General features: G+C 40.7%; 2 protein-coding genes across 7 annotated transcripts in view; one reads left to right on the forward strand and one right to left on the reverse strand.

Moving 5' to 3' along the window:
• The first annotated feature begins 1,383 nt into the window (after positions 1-1,383).
• LOC120556884 (ribonuclease pancreatic-like) lies at positions 1,384-3,895 on the forward strand. Its single transcript, XM_039796702.1, has 2 exons — positions 1,384-1,662; positions 3,377-3,895. The coding sequence occupies exons 1-2, from the start codon at positions 1,591-1,593 to the stop codon at positions 3,833-3,835; spliced, it is 531 nt and encodes a 176-aa protein (XP_039652636.1). The 5' UTR covers positions 1,384-1,590; the 3' UTR covers positions 3,836-3,895.
• A 1,800-nt stretch (positions 3,896-5,695) lies between these two features.
• smpd4 (sphingomyelin phosphodiesterase 4) overlaps positions 5,696-23,713 on the reverse strand; it is a 29,320-nt gene continuing 11,302 nt past the window's right edge. For 2 of the 6 annotated variants that reach the window (XM_039797552.1, XM_039797551.1), the window contains exons 11-20: positions 21,475-21,564; positions 16,988-17,142; positions 14,259-14,349; positions 13,312-13,409; positions 12,380-12,543; positions 11,457-11,662; positions 11,041-11,271; positions 10,447-10,578; positions 9,927-10,055; positions 5,696-7,285 (exon numbers count right to left, since the gene is read on the reverse strand). In XM_039797552.1, coding sequence (XP_039653486.1) covers positions 6,965-7,285; positions 9,927-10,055; positions 10,447-10,578; positions 11,041-11,271; positions 11,457-11,662; positions 12,380-12,543; positions 13,312-13,409; positions 14,259-14,349; positions 16,988-17,142; positions 21,475-21,564 — 1,617 coding nt within the window. In that variant the 3' untranslated portion in view covers positions 5,696-6,964. Of the gene's footprint in view, positions 7,286-9,926; positions 10,056-10,446; positions 10,579-11,040; positions 11,272-11,456; positions 11,663-12,379; positions 12,544-13,311; positions 13,410-14,258; positions 14,350-16,987; positions 17,143-21,426; positions 21,565-23,713 lie in introns of all 6 variants that reach the window. The other 4 variants (XM_039797550.1, XM_039797549.1, XM_039797554.1 and 1 more) reach the window with 2 other exon arrangements.

Consider the following 23,713-nt stretch of genomic DNA (forward strand, 5'->3'; position numbering starts at 1 on the left):
ACACACACACACACACACACACACACACAAAAGGGGAAGTTGAGACGTTTGATGGTTATCAGAGTCGGGGTGTTTTAACACCTAACAGTGGCTTTCTTCTAAATGAGGCGCAGCGAGAAACAAAAACATGTTGCCCAAATCTTCTCCAGCACGTTACACTTTGTTCACCAGCAGCATGGTGGCCCAATGGCTAGCACTGTGGCCTCACAGCGAGAAGGTTCTGGGTTTGAATCCAGGTCGTTCCGGGGCCTTTCTGTGTGGAGTTTGTATGTTCTCCCCATGTTTGAGTGGGTTTTCTCTGGGTGCTCTAGTTTCCCCCACCATCAAAAAACATGTACTAGGTTCTCCAGTGTGGGTGCTGTAAATGGCTGCCCACTGCTCCCTTGAGGGATGGGTTAAATGCATAGAATGAATTTTGCTATGTGTATATGACAATAAAGTACCTTTAACACTGAGCCCTAAAATATGTACACACCGAATCTGAGAGTTAAACGGTCTTTACAGTTAAATATAGCCGAGCGCCATGCAGCGGCGTTTAGACACCAAAAGGACTAGTTAAGATTAAAAAAAGATGGTGGTTTGGATTAAAACCCTCTCGGGACATGAACACCCGTTTCCTGGGTGAAAGTCTTGTTAACTTTTCTGGAACACAAACATCATCATCATCATCATCCTCACCTCTTGGGTCCGCCCACAGGAAACCAACCAGCCGTCTCCATGGAGATGACCAAGCGTGATGATGGTGTGGAGTACGATGACGTCACCACTGAGCATGCCCAGTGAGCCGCTCTCTGTACCGTGTGTCTGCTTGTGCCGATAAAGCTTTGATTCAAACATTTACAGTTGAATAAAGAGTTTGATGCAGTAAAAGCGTTCTTTCTTTGCCTCAAACCGACTGGCCGTAAATAAGCCCTAATGTAACTGAAAATCTGGCCATAAAATGACCAAAAACAGCCCGGAAACTGAGGGAAGACTGGCCGAAAACTGAGCTTTTTTTGTGCACAAAAGGACACAAACGTCAAGAAGAAATGACAAAGGACAGACTGAAAACTGACCGAAAACAAATTCAAAATGTAATTATTTTTGTCATTTTTTTCTCCGTTTTTGTAGGTTTCTCAAGATGTTTTTATCAACATTTTTGTCATTTTTTTGCGTTTTTGTACCAAGAATTATGGGGGCCTTATGTTTTGCTTTGTAATATAAAACATTGTTTTTCATGTTTGTCTATTTTTGTAGGTCATCATTTACAGTCAGCGTCTGCACTGAACAAAGTGTGAAAACGCCCTAAAAGTAGACATCTTAACTTCCTCTTTTACATTTCCTGTGTTGGTCTTTGACCGTCAGTGAAGTGTGTTTAAATCTGGATCAGTGTGGGTGTAACGCCTGGACCTGTAGCTGATTGTTTACTGTATATGGAGATGATATTCAGCTGTTTCCTTCAGACACAACCTCTCTCTGTCGGAGGATAGAAAACAGCAGATGATTACATTTCTAATTCTTCAGATTTGCATCGTGTCAGAGTTCTGCTCTTCTCCTTCAGACTTTGCGCAGTTTAGCTTTTACATTTCTACATTTAATCCTTTTTACTGAATGAGACTGAAGGAAAGAAGTTCTTCTGTTTTTGGATCTTTGCACCTGAAGCTTTTCTGCAGCAACTCTTCGGTAAGAAAACCCTCTCTGACTCTCTTCTCTAACTTTATTTTTATTCTTTATTGCAAGAAAAGTCTAAAGTATGTGATGAATCTGCATCTCCTCTCTAATCTCTTTGCTCTGTTTGAACTGAACCCAAACTGTCCGGTTGGTTTGAGGCGTTTTTTGTTTTTTCTCGAAAAATCACTTTTTTTAAAGGTTTTCTTTACTTAATTTTAGTTTGCTGCTCGCTTTCAACAGTTTTTTTTTTTGTCGGCTTTTTTTTTTACCAGAATTTCTTGACGCTTTCGCTGCACGCTTTTAATAAAAACCCTGAACACAATATGTGATACATTTCTCTGCATTTTGTAATAAATCATTACATAATGCTGCAGACCTTGCAGAAGGCGAAGGGTTGTAATAACACGGTGCATCAGTCTGAGTAATAACCAACCAGAACGGATGTTTTCTTCTCTCCTGGCTTTGAAAGACATTTAAAGAAAGAAAATCTAAAAGTAATAGATAATATATATCATATAATATAATAAAACCTGTTTCACCACAACATATTTTAACTGCTTACGTGTCATTGTATCTTACACACATTTTTAAATAAAGTATTACAAAATGCGAAGAAATGTATTTCATACTGCGTTCAGTGTTTTAGACATGCAGACATCGGCTACAGAGCTTCCTGCCGCCAGCAGCTCGGTCCTATCAGCAGGTATTAGATGTGTTTAGCAGTACTTACACTATTGGGAGTACTTACACTACAGTGAGTACTTACAGTTCAGCGGGTACTTACACTATTCCTCATGGAGGCGGCAGAAACAACGCACTAAGCACACAAACATGCCAACGATTACAAATAAAAATATTACAAATGCAAATCCTCCATCATAACAGCAATGCTCCAAGGTCCAAACGCGCCTGGCTTTTAAAGGGAATGGGAGATGATCTCTGATTGGCTGATTGCATGTTACGCCCAAAACACACCTCTGATTAATGAAGACACTAACTACAACCCTTTAGAAACAGGCGCCCGGCACACGGAGCCTTTTTTTCGTCGTCAAACCAGCAGAAGTGGATTTGGACACGCCCTAAACACACCTGGGCCAGGCGCTTCACACCGTGCGCTTAGATCGTTAAAATAGGGCCCGATATGTTTAACTGTTTCACTTTTTTTAAGTTCAATAAATAAAACATCTCTTCAGAAGTCAATGAGTAATCTTCTTAATGAAAAATCCTGATTATGATTTTTTTCTGTACTGTTGTTATATAGCAAAAAAACTAAGAATACTTACAAATGGCAGTGCTAAACGTTTAGTAGCTTTTGGAACGAATGGTTCGTGAGAATAGGGTCAATATATAATTATTAAGTAAACGTATTACATTGTGACCTTGTTATTACATTGTGACGTTATTATATTGTGACGTTATTATATTGTGACCTTGTTATTACATTGTGACCTTGTTATTACATTGTGACGTTATTATATTGTGACCTTGTTATTACATTGTGACCTTATTATATTGTGACGTTATTACATTGTGACCTTGTTATTACATTGTGACCTTATTATATTGTGACGTTATTACATTGGGACGTTGTTATTATATTGGGACGTTGTTATTATATTGTGACATTATTACATTGTGACGTTATTACATTGGGACGTTGTTATTACATTGTGACGTTATTACATAATGCGTTGTTACAAGGTTTTTCCCACTTTGTGTTCCCCAGACAACCATGAAGATCTCCATCATTGCCGGTGTGCTGCTGCTTTCTGCTGCCGTGATCTCTCTGGATTTTGTGAGAGAAGAAAAAACTCTGGCTGCAAAGTTTATAAATCAGCATATCAACGAGGAGATGAACAGTAACAACTGCACCAAGGTGATTAATGACAGAGGAATCACGGACTACAACGGCAACTGTAAGCCGATGAATACCTTCATCGGGGCGCCTATCGGAACCGTCAGAGGCATCTGTGGGACTGGAGGACAGAAATACTTTAATAAAAAGAAACCTGGCATTCGCAATCTCAGAAAAAGCCGAGCACCCTTTAACATTGTTGTCTGCAGACTGAAGGATGCTACTGTCGCTCCTTGTGAGTACGAAGGTGCAGCTTATAACAGGCACATTGTAGTCGCATGCGATGTTAAAGGAGATCCTGTTCACTTTGATAGGTTTCTGTCTTATTAACCAGCTGATGAATCAGTGGACCTTGGGTCTCTTGTTGAATAAAACCCAGCTGACAGTTTACACTTGTGTCTGTTTTTTTAATGCAGTCCTGTTTAATCATTGAGATATCCACGTTTGTAGTCTCTTACAGCCAGACCTTCCTCTACGGCGCTGTGGAGGAAGGTCTTGCCAGTCCACACAGATGCAAATAAGCTAATTTCCCAAAATGTTTAGCGATTAAATCAAATGTCTTAACTTCTCTGGCAGCTCCAGTCGAGTCGACACTTTGGACGGTTTGAAGAAACTGTAAGTTGCTTGTTTGAAATAACATAAAACACAAGACTTTCACACACTCACACAGAAGTCAGTGTCAGACCAACCGTCAGTGTGTGTGTGTGTGTGTGTGTGTGTGAACATAGTATGAATCTGCAGCACTTCTCTAATCTCAGGTTTCTCCTTTTCGACACGTTTAGACCTTATTGCCACTTCTTGTACAGGTTTTCTTTTTATGCTTTTGTCACTTTATAACTCTGTGTTCTCCAGATAACCAAGAAGCTTCTTGATAGAAGGTGTTACACTTTTCCTGTTTCGGCCGGGATCTCTTTTGTTCCTCACAGCCACACATACACTTCTTCTTCAGTCAACACACTCACTGACGTCACTCACTTAACGCTGCATTCTCGCTCTTTCAGTGCATGATTCCCGAGCAGCAGAACACCGCCAATGACCGAGATCTAGATCTCGGTATTTGGCGGTGTTCTGCTGCTCCCTGCTATCACGTTCGGTTAGAAGCATATCATCACCAGGATGACTCCTGCCGAATGTACGCGATGAAGGACGGACAAATCAGAGACGGCATCAACTGTAAATGATCCAATACCTTCATCATAGGGAGGTTTGATGACGTCAAAGCCGTCTGTGGGTCAGGAGGAGTGGCGTGCGGTTGGGGTTTTAGAATTAGCAATGCTACTTTCCCAATTGTTGAATGTGAGCTGGTGGATCAGATTCCACTTGCCGTCCCCCCCAACTGTCAGTCCAGAAGTGAAGCTAACAACACAAGAAGAATTATAATCGGATGTGACGCCAACCATCAACCTGCTCACTTTCATGGAAGTGAGTAATCTATTACTATAATGTTACTTTTCTGTGACTACACATTTAGAACACAGGTGTGTGAACATTTGCTAAAAGAGTGCAAATTTCAACTTACAAGTTCAGATTTTTTTTTACAAGCTCTCATGGTTTTTTTCTTCGTATGACTTCAAATTCAGATCACGTGGGATCACGTTCTTCTTCAGTCAGACACCTTCAGCGGTGTCCGACTGAAGAAGTGTATGTGTGGCTGTGAGGAACAAAAGAGATCCCGGCCCAAACAGGAAAAGTGTAACACCTTCTATCAAACTTGTATAACCTATTAAGTCAGAAACTTCATCCAATGTCCGATTTTATATCTCGAGTCAGAGTCAAGTCCTCAGTCCGCGAGGTCAAGTCACGAGTCCAGAGAATAGATTCTCGAGTCGTACTCGAGTAGATCACTACGTGTAGTGTAGATCGGCCTAATGAGACATAATGCAACCCTAATAGCAAGGAAACCCTCCGTTGTTGGTGAAATCAGGACTAAACTGTTGCTATGAACTGTTTAAGTCACAGTGTAACCTTACTTTGGTTTATTTTTTACCTTTTATGTACGAGACAAAGTTAGCGGAATAAAGATGAATTATCAAGTGTTTGGCAAAGTATATGATGTGTAATGTCTCTTTGCTTCTCAATAAAAAAAATGATCAAAACGTGTTTGGCATACCTCCATTTTGCTTAAAATCCTTGTCTATTAGATCTGTACACCTCCCATTAATAAATGAATGAATTAGGAACCAACAGAACTTACAAACGAGTGCAAACTGTTTATTGAATCTTTTGGACAAAAAGGCATTCTGCTCTCACGGTGAAAAACAGTCAGTTTAATTACATTGAAGGTTTTTGGCCGGCATCTGTTTTCAGATACTTGTCGAAAAAGAAAAAGACAAACTCTAGCGACAGAGCAACAAGGCTCTGTGTTTATTTACAGGGTTTTAAGAACCACCTTTACAACAGTTAGGCAGTCCCATCAAAGAGCAAGAACAAAAGAGCTGCCAGTCTACTGCCAGCAGGGTTCCTACACGTCTCGTTTCAAAATGCTGTCCCTTTAGATCAGGGGGGGGTCAAACATACGGCATGTGGGCCACAACCGGCGTGCAAAAGGGTCCAATCTCAGTCTCACTCGATAATGTTGAAAATTGCAGAGAATTAATTAATTCCAAATTTACCACTTCAATCTCAGAGAATATCAGTTCTTTTTCAGTAATTTTATGACTTTAATCTTAGAAATTAGAGATAAGAAATAAGTTTTTTTCTCTCAGGATTGCTAGCCCTCTCTCCCGGTCCGTAACATTATTATTTTTTCTTATAATGGCCTTACAACGCTGTCGTAGCAGAAGCAACATCAAGCAGATCAAGTTTCTAATCTTTCTGGAATGGTTTACTGGTCCGACCCACTTGAGGTTAAATTAGGGGGGTGTGGCCCATGAACTAAAATGAGTTTGACCCCCCCCCGGATTAGAAAGTCCTGGATATCTCAAGAGTCTGTGTTCAGAAACAGAGTACTTACACTATAGGGAGTAGTTACACTATAGCGAGTACTTAGACTATAAGGAGTACTTACACTGCAGAGTGTACTTACACTACAGCGAGTACTTACAATATTCCTCATGGGGGCGGCAGAAACTACGCACTATAGCTTTAAGCTTCTAAAATGTGAAAGTTTAGTTGTTTTCTTCTCATCTTTACATTGTAGTAAATTTCATATTTTGGGGTTTTAGACTGTTGGTTCGAAGACATTTGATGACACCACTTTGGGCTATAGGCATTAAATAAAAAGTTGATATAGTCTAAACGATGATTAAAGAAAATAACTGACTTATGAACTTATGACTTGTTATGAAGATCATCCGTTAGTTGCAGCCGTGCATCAATAACAAACATTATTCGTCATCCATTGTGCGACACTTCATTGGATTTCACACATTTTTGCTTAGCAAAAACATTCAAAGCTGGACTTGATGGAGGTGATGATGTGCAGATGTTTCCGACGTGTGTAGGGACCCCGCGGCTCAGCTAGTGTTTTTTCAGTTTGTCTCCAAACAGAGTCATCACCAGTCCCAACAGGAACCCGCCGCTGAGGATGAGCAGAGTGCTGGAGACGGGTCCCAACGACAGGACGGCTCCGAGCGCGTAGAAGATCAGCAGCAGCAGGATGGTCCGGTAGCTGGCCAGCGGGCGCAGGCTCAGCCGCGGCTGCCGATTCCTCTCCAACGTCCGCCGGGAGAGCGGGCTCTGCTTCAGTTGTGTCGTAGAATCGGGATCCGCCAAGTAGTGACGACCCAGGCGACCCAGGAAGTCTGGGCGCGAGCAGAGCGCATTCATGTGCCCTCCGAACTGTGGGAGATATGAACATTTTCTCAGGTTAAATTACTATTAGTTAAAGGAACACTCCGACTTATTGGGACTTGGTCTTATTCCCCGTGTCCCCCAGAGTTAGATAAGTCCATACATACCCTTCTCATCTCCATGCGTGTCCTAACTCTGTCTGACGCCCCCACCGCTAGCCTAGCCTAGCTTAGCACAGATCCTGGAGGTAACCGGTTCCATCTAGCCTACTGCTCCCAATAAGTGACAAAATAACGCCAAAATTCTCCTATTTACACGCTGTGATTTGTATACATATCACAGCGTGTACAAATAACAAGGTCACATGACACACAGCCATCTTCTAACCGTATACATACTGTGAACTATATTCACTTACACTTATTGGGAGCAGTAGGCTAGATGGAGCTGGTTACCTCCAGGATCTATGCTAAGCTAGGCTGTTGATATGTTTAACTTTTTCACTGTTTTATCCATGGTTTAACACTATGGGCCCTGTCTAGCACCCGGCGCGGCGCAAAGCCCGACAGGTGTCATTGTCATTTTAAGACCGTCCAGTGCACACGTCGTATAAATAGCAAACGCACCTGCGCCCATTTGTGGTCTTACAGGGAGGTGTGTTCAGGTGCATTCTGGGGCGTGCTGGTCTGACAGGGAGGTGTGTTCAGGTGCATTCTGGGCGTATTGCTATCTTGAGGCAGCGGGAAGTGATCGCACCAGTGAGCAACAAAAACCTGGTCTAAAGTCAATAACACAGCATTTCATTGTTATTTAAACAGCAAATTAGTAAAATGTGCCTAGGCTCGTGCACATAGCGCGTGCGCGCACACACGCACACACACACGCAGAAGATTACACATAAAAATATGATGGTATATGGTATGGTATATGGTGCAAATGCTCCATCATAACAGCAATGCGCCAAGGTCCAAACGCGCCTGGCTTTTAAAGGGAATGGGAGATGATCTCTGATTGGTTGATTGCATGTTACGCCCAAAACACACCATGACCTATTAATGAAGAGACTAAATACAACCCTTTTGAACCATGCGCCTGGCGCACAAACCTTTTATTTCCGCGTCAAACTAGCAAAAGAAGATTTGGACACGCCCTGAACGCACCTGTGCCTTACGCTTCAAGCCGTGCGCTTAGATCGTTAAAATAGGGCCCGATATGTTTAACTGTTAAACTTTTTTAAGCTCAATAAATAAAACATCTTTTCAGAAGTCAATGAGTAATCGTGTTAAATAATCCCGATTATGAATTTTTTTCTCCATAATCCAGCAGCACTAAGTGAGCTTTAGTTTGAAAGAAAAAAAGCTTGTTGGTTGTTATAGTGGACCTATTTTTTCTAATATTAACGGTCTGTTATCGGTCTTAACATTTTACTCTCTCTAAGCCCATCCCCCCCACAAGGGAGAATGAATGCGTGTGCCTGAGCAGTGACTGACACACAGTTAGACACCCCCCTGGCCCTGATTGGTGCATCTGAACAGGGAGCGGTGGATTTTTGCAAATCGCACTGCACACAAATGACCTGCTTCATGTAGTTCTACTGGAACATAGGGTCAGTTTCAGCAAATATCACAGAACGTTAGTTTTATAGGGCTTACCTACTGCACCTTTAACAGCATTAACTCATGTTTTGGCTACTTGGGGGCAGCGTGAACAAACAAGGCTGACTGTAACCGAGTATATACTGTAAAAAAAAAAAATCCGCGTTAAAGCTTCTAAACTAAAAACTACACAAGCGGATATATTCCAGCAGGAACGTGATCAGACACTGGGGAGAAAATAACATCTGTAAAACCAAGATTAAAGGTTTCCCTGACGTTAGCATGTAGCTACGTGTAGAAGTGTATGTAACGTAAACAAACTCTGGAGAAGATGACTATATAATATAATGAAATAAAATGAGTTGACATCATGTCGAGCCGAGAGTAGAAAAAAAACTGTTGAAATCAGATCGTTCTGAAGGTCTGAAATCTAGAGGAAACTAAAAATGAACTTTTTAAAATACATTTACGTCATAGTTTAAAAGGAAAATACTTTTTTAAATGTATTTATTGTTAGTTTATCTTCAGTGTCTTGTACTTTTTCCCTTGCTGCAGCAACAGTGTGAATTTTCCCCGTTGTGGGATTAATAAAGGATTTTGAATCTAGAAATTCTTCAATATCATAAATGTTTTAATAACAGCAATGTTTCCTCTATGTTGATTTTGTAGTGGTGGCCCACCATGGCAAAATTTGGGCCACCACGGTATCAGAAATAGGGCTGTACAATTTTTTTAGTTGTGGTTGCCTTTTAAATTATCCTGCCGACATAATGCATCCCCCCCCCCGTTGGCTGCCGCTCACACTGTAATTTAACAAGTAGAACTATTCAGAGGTTACTGGGCCCGTCCAGTTTAACTCCACATACTGTTGTGTTGATGGAGTTATTGTCAAAACATTTTCTTTCTTCCGAGTCGACTATTAAACGAACAGCTCCACCAAAAACGTCACCGCGGTGGGTCCGTTCTAAGTGTAGACCTGTTGTAGATGTTAAGTGCCCTATAGTTCCTCAAAAAATACAGTTCAATCACAACTGAAAATATGCCTCAATGTGTGTGAAGAGAATAGATATATTTGTTTGTGTTACCCCACTTACCCTGTCGTTAATCAGAGAAGAGATCCGGTAGAGAAGCCTGACCAGCAGGGCGTTCTCATAGCTCCTAATGGGCTGCAGCTCCGGGTCTCCTTGATACCGAATGTCAAACCTGCGCAGTCCACTTATAATCTGCACAAAAAGACAGACACACACTAGCTTTCAGCAACAGTTGCATCCAGATTGCCAGTGAAAGTGTGTAACGTAGTGTGTAAGCAGCGTTGCCAACTCTCAGCTAACATCACAGTCAGATAGCGCCCAACAGTCTATGGCTCCTCCCTCACGTCTAAAATCATCACATCCACATCCACGGTGGCTGCGCCCGTAACGGCAAACTCGACGGCTCGTAGCAGATCTCCACAAACCAACGGGTGACGTCACACAAGCTCTGTCCACTCATATTTACAATCAACGGTCGTATCAGAGGGGAGGAACCAACGACCGATATCGTGGTATGGTTTGGAGGACTGGTTGGTTCTAAGACCTGCCCTCTTTCTCTCGTACGATATTTTGAAATACGAACCTGCTTCCTGCCGAGGTCAGTTAGAATGAGTCCGTTCTCTCCCTGGATGCAGTCGGGCAGCTGCTTACCGTTGCCGTCGTCCTCCGAAGAGCCGAGGTTGGATATCAGCTGAGTCAGCTGACCCTGGTTCAGCTGCAGCAACAAAGAAACGCTAAATGAACCAGGTGATCAGCAACTGTCAAGACATTTGAGGACATCATCTTGGGCTTTTTGGGGAAACCCTGATCCACATTTTAGACATTTTAGAGACTAAACTACTAATCCATTCATCCAAAAAATAATCCACAGATCCATCAACGATGAAAATAATCGTTACTTGTCGGGATGTTTTACATGAATAAGTAGCTGAAATGTTCCTCTGAATGTTCAAGATTTTCTGTTGGCATTAATAACTAAATAATTAATTACAAAATAAATCATTAAAAATGTAATATACAATACATGTTTAAATTTATCAGTTCAAAATCCCTCTGATACTAAAAACACAAAACGGTGTGAAATAAAATGTCTACACTGATTGTTTACTGGGAGGAAATAAAACACACACACGAAATAAAACACAGGAAACCTAAACCAGAGTCAAACTAATCGGACCTTAAAGATTTGACACAAGTTCTCCAGAGCTCTGTCCAGGAACTCGTGGGTCTTTTTCAAGCATTCCCCGCTGTCCTCGGCCTCGGCTCCGTTGAAGGTGTTGTTGTGATCCGAGGAGCCCAACCCGAACCAGGACATGAACGAGTTATTGGCCGTCGCCACGCTGGAGTGATCCGATATCCTCTTGGCTGTCTGTCTGGCCTGTGCAATGATCTGGATTAACTTCATGACCTGCAGAACAGACAAAAAGATGGAGACTCGGTTTTATGATGAAACCTTTTTGTCCCCTGCTAGGGCGGGGTTCAAATAATACATTTTCCAATTAATATCAATCTTTGTTTGAGTGAGGCAGGGATTTGACCGCTTAAATCTCAACCGATAAAAAACAAAACAACCTATATGATGAGTGAACTTACGGCTCCTCTGAGCTCGGTGCCAAACATCTGCTTGTACTGGCAGTCCTGGCCTTCCAGAGCATAGACGTGGCTCTTCACCCTGAACACCATGTCTGTCACCACCCGTTGCCTTGACGACACGTAGCTGCCGCCTTGGCTCGGCGTCAGGTAGCCGCGCGGCTGGCGGTGGTGCAGGACGTGCTCCGGCTCCAGAAACAGCTGCTCTCCTGGGGAGAGATGTTCGGTTTAGGTTGTTAGTACTAGATATACTTTCCCTTTTACTTTAAGAGTGAAAATGAACCCACTGCAAAGTCAAGAGTTATCAAAATGATTCAAACAAAATATTATTTTCATACTAATAATCTTCTGATTAGATACTCATTTAATGGTTGGTTTATCAACTCAGAAAAACTAAATATTGCCCATCACATATTCCCAGAAGATGACATACTCTGATCATTTTTATGACCCAAACTGCCCAATGTGGCATTTTTTTCTTTTTTTACGTAATCAATAAATCCCTAAAATGTCATAAGACAACAAAAAGATATCATAGAGTGTATGCTGTTGCTATCGAGAGAAAAATGCCCAGCACATCTTCCTAGAGCCCAAGTTAACATCTTATTAACAAACCCAAACTCAGAGTCTTTGGCATTTTTTATTTTGCGAGTTATAGAGTTGTAGATGTCAAGAGATGAAAAAAGTTCCGTGGCACCATCTCAAACCTGAGAAGTTGTAAGAGATCTCATGTGATCCTTTTTTGATTTGGCTCATGTATATGATCCTTGAATCGTTTCTGTTCTCCGTACAAATGAAGTAGCATCAATTTCATAGGATGTAAAAAATAAAAATAAAAATGGGGCATTCTTTTCACAAATAAAATACAGAGATGACATTGATTTGATTGTAAATCATGTTCCTGACGTTTGCATTTCTGTCCTCACCTTTCTGGATCATCTCAGCGAGGTTTGGCTGAGCGAAGACTTTGGCCACCCTGAAGACCATCAGGGCATTTTTGGCATTAACCAGATCCGTCCTCACGGCTCTGTTCAAAAACACCTGGAAGAGCTTAGTGTACATGAGCAGGTTCTCCTGAACAAACGACTCCCTGTGAAAGACAAAAGCGAACGTCACAAACTCCAGTCACAAACTCCAGTCACAAACTCCAGTCACAGTGACTCCAGTCAACACAACATCGTCTCCTCAATAATAAACCACCTGTCTGACATGTTTCCATATATGTTATACCTCCTTATCTTATGTTATCTTGTATGTTTTTGCCTATTCTTTCTGGCTTGCTTTTATTTTGAAGCACACTGAGTTGTTGTTGAGTCGTATAAAATGTGCTGTATAAATAAACTTGACCTGCGTCTCTCTAAGTATTTTTCTGATTCCATTCATGTTTGTAGGAAAACATCACTGCTTGTTGGATTATTCCAGAAAAGGTGTCTAAGTTTAACCCTTGTGTCGTCCTCAGGTCAAACCCCAGAAAAGTAGGTTTCTATCAACCACATTTTCTGAAAAATAACGTTTGTTCCAGACAGTGCTCTTCACAAGTAAAATAAATGATCAGCCCACTACTTTCTTTAAATGTGGATGTTTTATTAAATTTCATAGCATTCAAAAAAAATTTTTTTTATGAAAGAACATTGAAATAAGTGACAAAAAGGTCAGCAAAAGCTTCAAAAACGTTGGGGAAAAATCCCACAAAAACGTCGAAATGCACAAACACAGACAGAGGGAGGGAAAAGCAACAAAAGTTTGGAAAAAAACGACCAAAAAAAAAAAGGAAGTTTAAATTTTGAACCAGAAAAACAAAAAGTTGACGGGAAGACAACACAAGGGTTAAGCCAAAAGTCAAAGATACCAGACTCACCATTTGTCTGGTACTGTTCTGTTTTGGTCTTGCTGAGGATTTGTCTTCTCCCCGGTGTATCTCCACGGTTGGATGTAGCTCAGCCACGTCTCCAACACCTAAACACAGAGAAGATGCATTCTCTTAACAATAAACTAAATGCTGAAATGTGCGTTTCTTGTATCACCCTGGAATCAAGACATAATGGATAAACTATTGGAAGCCGGGGGAAAGGCTCTTACTAAAAAAATGGATGATGTCTTTTTGAAAGGGTTATCTTTTCCTTAAACCTAAGGATGTACATTTTAATCCAACACTGGAAAAAATGGGTGCAATATGTCTTTGAGACCCACTTTTGTTAAGATAATGAGTTGAAGAAACATCAATACATTTATTTTATTTGTCAGTTTCTGTCACACACTGTGCTGTCCTGTATCATGTGTGTAGCTGTAAGGCCAAACAGCTAGAAAAAATCTTTATTACATAACTTTATTTATGTCAGCTACTCTACCTCCCTCTCTGGATGTAAATAGTTAGTTTATGTCACCTTTTAATAGACAATTTATACAAATGCTGGAATACTCATATGTACTCAATGTAGTGCTCCTGCCTGTGACAATGCTTCTTGAAGAAAAAATAAATAAAAAAGTGTGTTTCGCCAGCTTTATAGCTGAAATAATCATTCTGTAGTTTGAAGACATGACTCTGAACTTCTCACTCCTTACCACAGGCTACTTGTTGTGATTACTAGGAAATTAAAGATAGAATTGTTTCACTAATGAATGAAATGTCATCAATTAAATGGCTAAAGTGGGGGGAAATTAAGTTGTTTTCTTGCTGGAAAAGTTTAGCACCGGTGAACAAGGAACCAAACAACAAGCTCTGAAGACTGTTGTATCGATCAGCTCCCAAGTTAAAAGGCAGAATCCTGCAAATATAAAAAACTGTTTATTTGGGCTGAGACTTACCGCTCTGAAAGAGGCGTCTAGAGGCCAGTGACCGAAGCAATTCTGGAGAAACAGGTAGAGTTTCTGCTGCACAAAACGCTGCACCACCACTCTGTAGGCATAAAGAACATCAAACATTTAGTGGTGGTTAACGAGATTTTTACACACCCACACACACCCACTATTAGGCAGGGCTGTAGTACTCGAGTCCGGTCTTGGACTCGAGTCCGTTTTTCTATGGTCTTGGACTTGTCTCGGACTCGCTGGTATTCGGACTCGGACTTGTCTCGGTCTTGGCCACTGGTCTTGCCAAATATGGCTTTTGGTCTCAACCGAATCCAGGTGTCTTTACTCTTTACTATGTTCCCATATAACGTTTTCGCCGCTACCTATGTTTGTTTACTAGGAACATAATTAGGGTGACCATACGTCCCGGTTTGACCGGGACAGTCCCGATTTTGAAGTTAATGTCCCGAGTCCCGACAAAAGCCTGTCGGGACGCTAAAATGTCCCTGTTTTAGGAGGAGCGGCGTCAGCCGATTTTGCCGGGGCTTCAGCCCCGAATGTTTTGAGTGTAGCCCCGAATGTAACTTTGTCCAGTTTATTTTTCCGAGGCGAATACAACGGGCAGCTACGTGCGGGGTCCGACCATGTTGTGTTGGTTGCTATCACCTAGCAACCCGTCTCGTGAGGAAAGCTGTTAAAGCCGGGTGAAGTTTTCGGAGGAATCATAGGCAAATCAGTGTAATACATTGATGCCATCAACACAAAGTTAAGGAGCGCAATACTAATGATTTAGTTTAAAGTTCCTGTGACGTTTCCAGTCTATGGTTCAGACTCAACCACACGGAGCTCTGAAGCAGACCTGTGCGTCTCTTGGTGTCCACTCTCTCTGTAAAATGCAGCGCAGCCTCAGGTTATAACGGATGCGCTCTACTGTCGACATGCTGCGGTAGATGTGTTGCGTTTGTGCTCCGTGTATTTCTGCAGTAGATTCGGTTTTCCACCTCCGATGTAGAGCAGCGTACGGCCACTTCTCTAGCTAAACTCTTTGTCTCATTCAGACACCCAAACAGGGCTCTGTGTCTGTCAGAAGGTCTGAGATCTACAGCAATCACGTAATGCACAGCAGACTATGGTGCAGGTAGATTTCTGAAATACAGTGACTTTATTCTTGTAATAGCCTATTATAACTTTATTTTTCTCAAAATCACGACTCCTCCAAATCACAGAGAACACAGATATACTGTATTTTGAGTGTGCACAAAGTTTTGGACATTGCTCAAACACATCTGAAATATTACAGTCCATTGGTTTATTAATAGGCCTACATTAACAACAAAAGAGCAAAACAGGAGGGGGGAGTAAATGATTCCTAGTCTACATGTGTGCTGACTCAGATATAATTAGAAAAGTCCATCCAAAGGAGAATAAATATTTGAAAGCAATACAGAATGCCTGTTAGCCTTACTTCATTATGTTTTTATATTTGGATTGTAATCTATTTTTCTTTTTACATAAAGATATTTGCAGAATACATTGATTACATACATCTAACACTGTTATTATGAGGTATCACCATATATCATCATTCTGTTTTCTTTAGATTAGAATATATGATATCAAGGGGAATGTCTTTACTTAAAAATCCTGGGTGTTGTGACACTGTTTTTGCTTTTAAATCAATAAATAATAACCCCAAATGACTGATAATGTCATGGACGCATTAGACTTTTTTTTTTCCTGTCCTGGACTCGGTGCTGACTCGGACCTGAACCTTTTTGGACTCGGTCTTGTCTTGGACTCAAACCTCTCTGGACTTGGTCTTGACTTGGACTCGACTAGTCGTGGTCTTGGACTTGTCTTGGACTCGACAAAGGTGGTCTTGACTACAGCCCTGCTATTAGGACTGTTGGAACGAATTCCGAAATTCGAATATAATTCGCATATTAAAAAAATCAATACTATTCGAATGCTATAATTACTATTCGAATATTGCATTTTTATGCATTTAAAAAAAGAAATGATATGCAATCTTGCCTTTCTCGCCGCCTTGGCCTACACGCATGTGAAAAGGAAATGCTTTTGTTTCGTCTGATGAACAATAAAGTTTTTGAATCGTATCACAATCGTACACGTTCCCTTAATACACACATCCACGCGTTATCATCATCACAAGACTATCAAAAATGGTGGAGAGCAACCTGAGGGCACACCTGACAACGTTACACCCTGACAAGCTAGGCGATCTGTCAGAGGAACTAAAGATTGTATTCATGAGCTTGAGCCAAGATACATTAAAGTTGAAAAATTAAAGTCATTAAACTAAACTTAGTGACGCCTCTTGCACTTAATAGTCAATCTTTGATTATCTTCTCAGGTTTAACTACGATGTCGGCTCCAGGGAATAACAGCCTATAAACTGGTTTCCTGGTGGAATCACGGAAGAAGTGTGGAGAATAGGAGTAATCCACTTCTGTAAAAAACTGGTCGCGTGCCATCTTGGTTTGAAAGAGGCAGCATTCAGGCAGTCTGGCAGTGCGTTTGTGGCGCAGGGCGTGTATGGCTAAAAGGCGGTGATCACTATAGGCTGATGTACATGATCGGATTAAGGTAAACGGGGTGAATGCTGATCCCCGATCAGTTAAAAAATGCCAAAATCTGCTCCGATCCGATACTGTGATCGGCTGACATCCCTAATCCAGATCGATGTATTGTTACACCCCTATAGTATGTCTGATGAAGCTGACCTCTTGAACTCCTCCAGCGGGCTGGTGTGCGTGTGCGAGTGGGCCGAGGGCGACGAGGACAGCTGCTCCGGCTTCAGGCTGTTGGAGAAGGCGTGCAGATGTTTCACCAGGAGACGCACCACCAACACATGCTCCTCCGTCGGGCTGAAGGGTTCCTGCAGAGACCAACAGTCACATAGTGCTACACCGACAACATGACCCCCCAAGCATCTCAGTCAGCTCCCGGTTTAAAAAGCAGCCAATCAGAATGCATCCCAGTCCCAAAAAGCAGCCAAACTATCACCAAAGGCTCAGCGCATTTTATAATTCTATAGAGTACAGAGGTCTCACGTCTATGAATCATTTTGGTTTTTTTTATTTTTTTTTTTTTTTCTCTTTTTTTTATTTATGGCAGTGAATGAATGAAAGACATAATTTTTTGATCCCGTTTGAATTGGACCATGAATCGTGTGTTTTATCCAACTCTTTTTTTAGCTGAGAGGTGAAAGAACGAGTAAATTGAGAAACGTTAGGGATGGTTTGGAGTAATTTCACCCTAGGGTCCTTTGCACCATGACCTCGAGCCAAACACCCCCCCCAGAAGCTTTTTTCCCTTGGTCTAACATTGGGCGAGTTAGCGCTATCAGCTAATGGAACCAAAGGTGTATCTCATAAATTACCCCACTAATAATGCCCGGAATGGTACCAAACTTCTACAGTAGTACAAATAGGTTCTGTACTCATAAAACAAGGCATTGGAAAGTTTGTTAGTACACCAGGAGTTTATTTAAATAACATTTGCCTGATGGATTCTACTCTCTGCTGCTACCGCTGCTAGCTAGCTCTCCGATTCTTCTCCATTAGTTGTAGCTCCTCGTCTGTGTATTCAGGCTCGAATAGGTACGGGCGACCTTCGAAATTGATACACTCATCGTCGCGTTTAATGCTAACCTCAAACTCTGCTATTTTGTTGATCTCTTCTTCTGTTCTCTCGCTTCTTGCTCTTTCTTCATTACTTTACCGGTAGTCTCTTCCGGCGATAGATGTCGTGCTCTGTGCGCGATCACCCCGTTTTCGCTGAAAAGGTTTTTTGGTATATCCAAAGTTTTTAATAATTTTTTTCCCAAGTGTTTACAACTTAGTGTTAACTAATAATTGTTGCAAACTTGTACTACCAACAAAATATTAATGCATTCCTGGAACTAGGCGTCTTGGATATACCAAAAAACTTTTTCAGCAACACCGGATGATCGTGCGAGATCCTGCACAGAGCACGACATCTATTACCAAAAGAGAAAATTGAGTAACGTTAACATCCCGGTGCCAAACACAGACCTCACTTAGAGACTTTGGGTTGAGGAGTCTTGCTAATTAGGTATTCTCACAGTCTTATACTTAAACAGTTTTACGACAAACGGACCTTCTTCACTTGCAAAATTATCTTTTAAATTGACAAACATCATGTGTGTTTCTTTCATGAATTAATTCAAACGGGATCAAACCATTATTTGTCTCCTTGTTCATTTTATTACATATTTTCTTTCCGAAATAATGTCCCATGCTGGACACAGGAAGGGGAGGGACTTAACCTCTTTATTACTAGGAGAGAGACTGAGTCTGGGCCAGTCAGTTAGCAAATCATTGTGTCTTCTATATGTACAGCTGCTTCTATCGGATCCCTTGCTTATAAAATCATTTCATCTTCAGTTGGCATCCTGTCTGTACCAGGACAACATGGCATGGCAGGGACAGTCATGTCTGTAACCAAAAACTTCCTCTGAATTTATCCCAAAAATAATAATAATTCATTCTATGTTGAGGTTGTTTCAGACTATGAGAACAGTTATTCATCTTGGGCTGTACAAAGTATATTTAATGAACATTTTTATAAGATCACTCACAGCCGTGATTTATTAAAATGTAGGAATCAAATTACATTTTAATAAATGGCACAGACATAATGAAAGGTCGGACCTCAGTGCTCCATTAGCTGCTTACAGCAAAATTATACAGTTTTTCTTTATAATAATGCAAGCAAATGCAAACCTTACCTCTGTGAAGAACATGTATGTGAATTTAGGCTGAGAATTTAAAACAATATCTCTAATAACTAAATGATTTTGATGCATGTAAATAAAGATTGTTCAAACTGTAGTAGTATCTTTTGCTTGATGAAGAGCAATAGAGCCAATAGAAACAAACATTTAACACCTACAAAAACATGTAAAGCAACAAAAGCACACCAGACTTAGTGTAAAAAAGCATGCATTTAAAAAAAACACAAACGGCAAAAGAGAATCAACATCCAAACCAACAAATATTTGCTCAATTTCCAAAAAGCTTCATTGCAGGCTTACTTTTCCTGTCAAGGATACTTCTCTGTAGAGATTCACAATTTACAGTCAGACTGGAGGCCTCACAGGGAACAGAAGAGCAAGACTTTGGGCTACCATAAAAGCACTAGGATTTTCTGTTTAACTGTTAATAATCAGTCCATCATAGAGGACTGATAACATAATCTCTTGTTTCTTAAATTCTAGGTTCGGACCACACGCTGCTGCTTGTGGATCCTTGACTATAGATATTTTTTAAGGGTCAGCCTAAAGTCTTTAAATCTTTCTACATTTTGAAGTCAAGCTAATTAAAAAAGGAGAAGGAATTAATTCCTGAAACAAAAGGTAAAAAAAGAGGCAAAAATGAATAGGGAATGACTGTGATTTCAAAAGCTGGATTGTCTTTTATCATTTGGGTTGTGTGTGACAATATCTAGAGTGCTGCAGGGATTACGTATTTTTGTAGGCCGAACCAAAGTTAGAAACGTCCTGGTTCCCTCGACAAAAAGCCGACTGGATTTTTCCATTACATTTGGGCAGAAAATAATTTTTGAAGTGTAAATGATATCACCAACAAACATTAGGCTATAAATGAACTAAACATTACGGTCACATTACAACTTCCCCACCACCAACTTTAAACTGATTTCGCCTGTTCGACAATATTCTTTTTTAAAGGAAATGTGATTATATAGCCTACCTTTCAATTATATTTTGTTTGTATTTATTTTATTTTTTCTTACTGTGTATTTAAAAAACCTTTATTTTATTTTATGTAATGTCATCATTATGTAGGGTTGTATTCAGACAGTTAAAGAAATGGACACAGCGACCCCATATGCTTCTACGGAGACCAGTGGAAGTGAATTAGAAGTACTTTTCTGGTGATGGCTGAGCGTTACTGCGCAGCCTCAAACTGAGCTTGACGATGTAGATGCAACCTGTCTGAAAGCTGTAAGTCTTCTGGTAGCTGTGCCAAGAGAAATCTCAATCAATCCGAATCTTGCAGAGACGGAGAGCGTAGGTATATGTAAGGAGATAACATAGGCACAGGCTACTTATTGCTAACTAAAATGCTAATTAACATAAGTAATTAAACTTAAACAGCGAATGTAAGTCGAAACTGCCTGCGAGCTTCTCCTGACTATACGGTAATTTCTCTACTGTGCGACAGAAAGTCGTGTGGTTATGACCCAATCGTTAGCCTATTTTTATAAAAGCGTCTGCTACGGAGCCATAATGTGAGATAGATACAAGGTAATGGAGCCTTTTATACATTGTCGTGTTTCTTTAGAAATAAACAACGGACAAATAGAGTCTTTAAACGCTTCAGATGTAAAGTTGGTTGTAATGCTCTTTGAATGGAAATGACTGCCCTAATTATGTATTTAATAAGTATGATGTCGAACAATTGTTTGTATTACATGATATTTGTAAAATAAAAGTAAAAAAAAAAGAATTATTTCATTAAACAAAATTGGAAGATTTTGCCTGTTCCACATGATAACATTTGTAGTCCTATTAAGCCACGTGTAGGCAACTGCCTTTTTTTAAGACAAATACAGGTTTCAAAATTCACGAGTGGGGTGTTTACTTACATATTTTATATGAAAGAACTAAGGATGTAACGATACATTCAAGTCAAAATTCAATAAGATTCGCCAAACAATTTTTCTCACGTTGTGACGTCTGAAGTCAAACGAGCGAAATAAAAACTAGCTAATGTCCTGGGCCTTTTAAAAACCGCAGCACAATTCATTTCTTTTTATATCAACCGGTTTTACTTTTACACATTTATATTGCTTTTAACCGTTTCGCGATGCATCGTTTCATCCCTACAAAGAACAAAAATGAACATCTCTTTACTTGTCTTAACCACAAATTTTATGTGAGGCATCTAATGAAAAAACCATTTGAAAAACCCATTGATTTTGAGACGAGAGAAGCAGAAGTGCAAAAAAGTGCAAAAACTCATTTCCGATCTTTAGGACTCATTCCTGCAGCACTCTATTGTGCATTACAAACAACCAATCACTTCCACCTTTTTCATAGGGGGGCGATGTCTCACCGTGTTTGTCAATTTGAGAGAAGTACCCTTGACTTTGACTGTAACTGACTGCGGTTTACCTCCAGGAGGCCCCAGAGGGGCGGGGGTGAATGAAAAGGTAAAAGTACTTGGTAGGTGTGGCGGGTCCCAGAGCCTGGTGGGGCGTAGGGTTGGCACGGCATGCTGGACATACTGAGGCGGTACTGCAGCAGCGCCAGCTGTTCACCCGTTACCACCAGGGGGAGGGGGGAAGGGGGAGGAGAGAAGGATGAGGAAAGAGGAAAGACATAACGAAAAGGTGGAGGAGAAGCAACAACAGCGAAGAGAGAGGAAGGACAGGGGGAAAGTGACAATAAGGGAGGAAGAAGAGGAAGGAAAAGAAAAAGGTGGCAGGAGGAAAGTACACATGAGAACAGGAGAAAAAAGGAGGCAGCGAAAAAAGGAGAATGCAACCAGACAGAAACACAATTGGAGCAGAAAAACAGGAGGGGAGACAAACAAGAATAAAATGTTGACTGTGGGAACACAATGCTTTAACTGCCGGGGGAACGATGCAGAGGCCTTTTCCTGGACACCAGACGGAGGGGGATTACATCGTCATAGGGATGGGAATCATTTCAAACAGGATCAAATAAAAATCACAATTACCAAAAAATGTAAAGTAACGGAATTATGTTTTGTCCATTACCGCAGAAGAAGAGATCTGACAGAAGAGAGCTATCGTGGCTCGAGAGCTTAACAGTGTGGATCCGGAAGAGTAAAAATCCCATTAATTTTCTTCAATTAGAATTTTGATTATCAGTCCAAGGGAGACTTCCCATCTGCTACAAGATTGTGAAACAAAGGTTTCTGCCCCCGAAGAAGCCAGAAGTCTGTACGGTATCAACATTTTTTTTTATGAAAAAACATGTTTTATTCGCAATGTCATGGAGAAGTACCACACTATCCACAATCCTAAGTGTAATAGCAACATCTCAGATTGGTGGAGCTCGCTGTTACCATGGAAAGGTTGACCTTTAGCAAGCTGCTGCCACTGAAGTCTATGATCGTCTCTGTACACAGTCTTGTACCCTTTGCCTTTTTTTCTGCCGTTTTCAAAATGTTCTTTTGCGTCGAATCTAATGTTTTATGGTCACGATTCATCTCGTAGCTGGTTGGCTTGTTTCAAGGCTTAAAACGCGTTATATAAGCATTTAATGAAACGTTAATTGAGCAATAGCTCAGGAAGAGAAAATCACTTCCGGAATCAGAGGCGTTTAAAAAGCGCGCGCTCACTGTTGAGCTCTACATCAACAAGGATTGGAGTGACTGGACGAGCACGTCCACGTTTCAAAAAACAAAAGAAAAAGTTTGGCCGTAAAAGAAAATGTGCCAGTTTGTGTGGAGGTATCCACGATATATCCAGATGCATATTTAAATAGAAGTTGGCCTATCAGTCTTAATCATTCCCATCCCTAATGTCTAACATCATTACCAGAGTGAACTCAAAACTGTAAGCTTTAGTTTTGCACCAATAAAACACATAACATGCAGGAATATGTGAGTTTGTGGCCTGGTAACTTAATCCATATTAAACAAATTACATTGTATGCTATATATATTGACAGTGTTGTTAAATATGAATTGCAGATCTGAGAACATTAACTCTCATTTCAAGCATCTACATTAGTTTGGGTCATCCAAGCTAAAATCTTGCAGTTTCAGTCCACTCTTCACAGACACAGAACACAATAACTCAACACAGTAGTTAATATATTTTAGGAAGATTAGCATTTGGTACAAGGGAGGTAGACTTGACAAAACCTGTAATGTTTATGACTGCATTGGTCAGCATGTTAAACGAGGAGTTGAACGGTTACTTCACGGTTTCCTTTGCAGCCTTTTGGAGCAGTTAACGGAGGTCAAAGCTTGAAGTGAAATGACTTCTGATATTTAAAAATCTGAACCAGAGCTGCAACGATTAGTTGACTGACAACGAGATTAGTTAGCAACTTACATCTGACAGTTCCAGCTTCTAAAATTTGATGTGTTGTTGTTGTTTTTTGCTTCTCTTACATTAAAACAAACTGAACATCTTTGGGATTTTGGACTGTTTAAAAACCTTTAACTCCAGAAAACTGCATTTGTTATCGTTCTTATAAACCAAAAAATATATATGATTAAAGGTGCTCTAAGCGATATCACAATTTTTTTTAGGCTACAACATTTTTTGTCACATACAGTAAACATCTCCTCACTATCCACAAGCTGCCTGTCCCCTGAACACACTTTCAAAATAAACAAACAGTCTTCCAGCCAATAACTGACAAGAAGGATTTGGGGTTGGGGGGGGGGGGTTTAAGTTAGCAGAAGGGAGGGGACGGGATG

This window comes from Perca fluviatilis, chromosome 4, assembly GCF_010015445.1.
Source record: "Perca fluviatilis chromosome 4, GENO_Pfluv_1.0, whole genome shotgun sequence".
In the NCBI taxonomy this organism is placed as follows: Eukaryota; Metazoa; Chordata; class Actinopteri; order Perciformes; family Percidae; genus Perca; species Perca fluviatilis.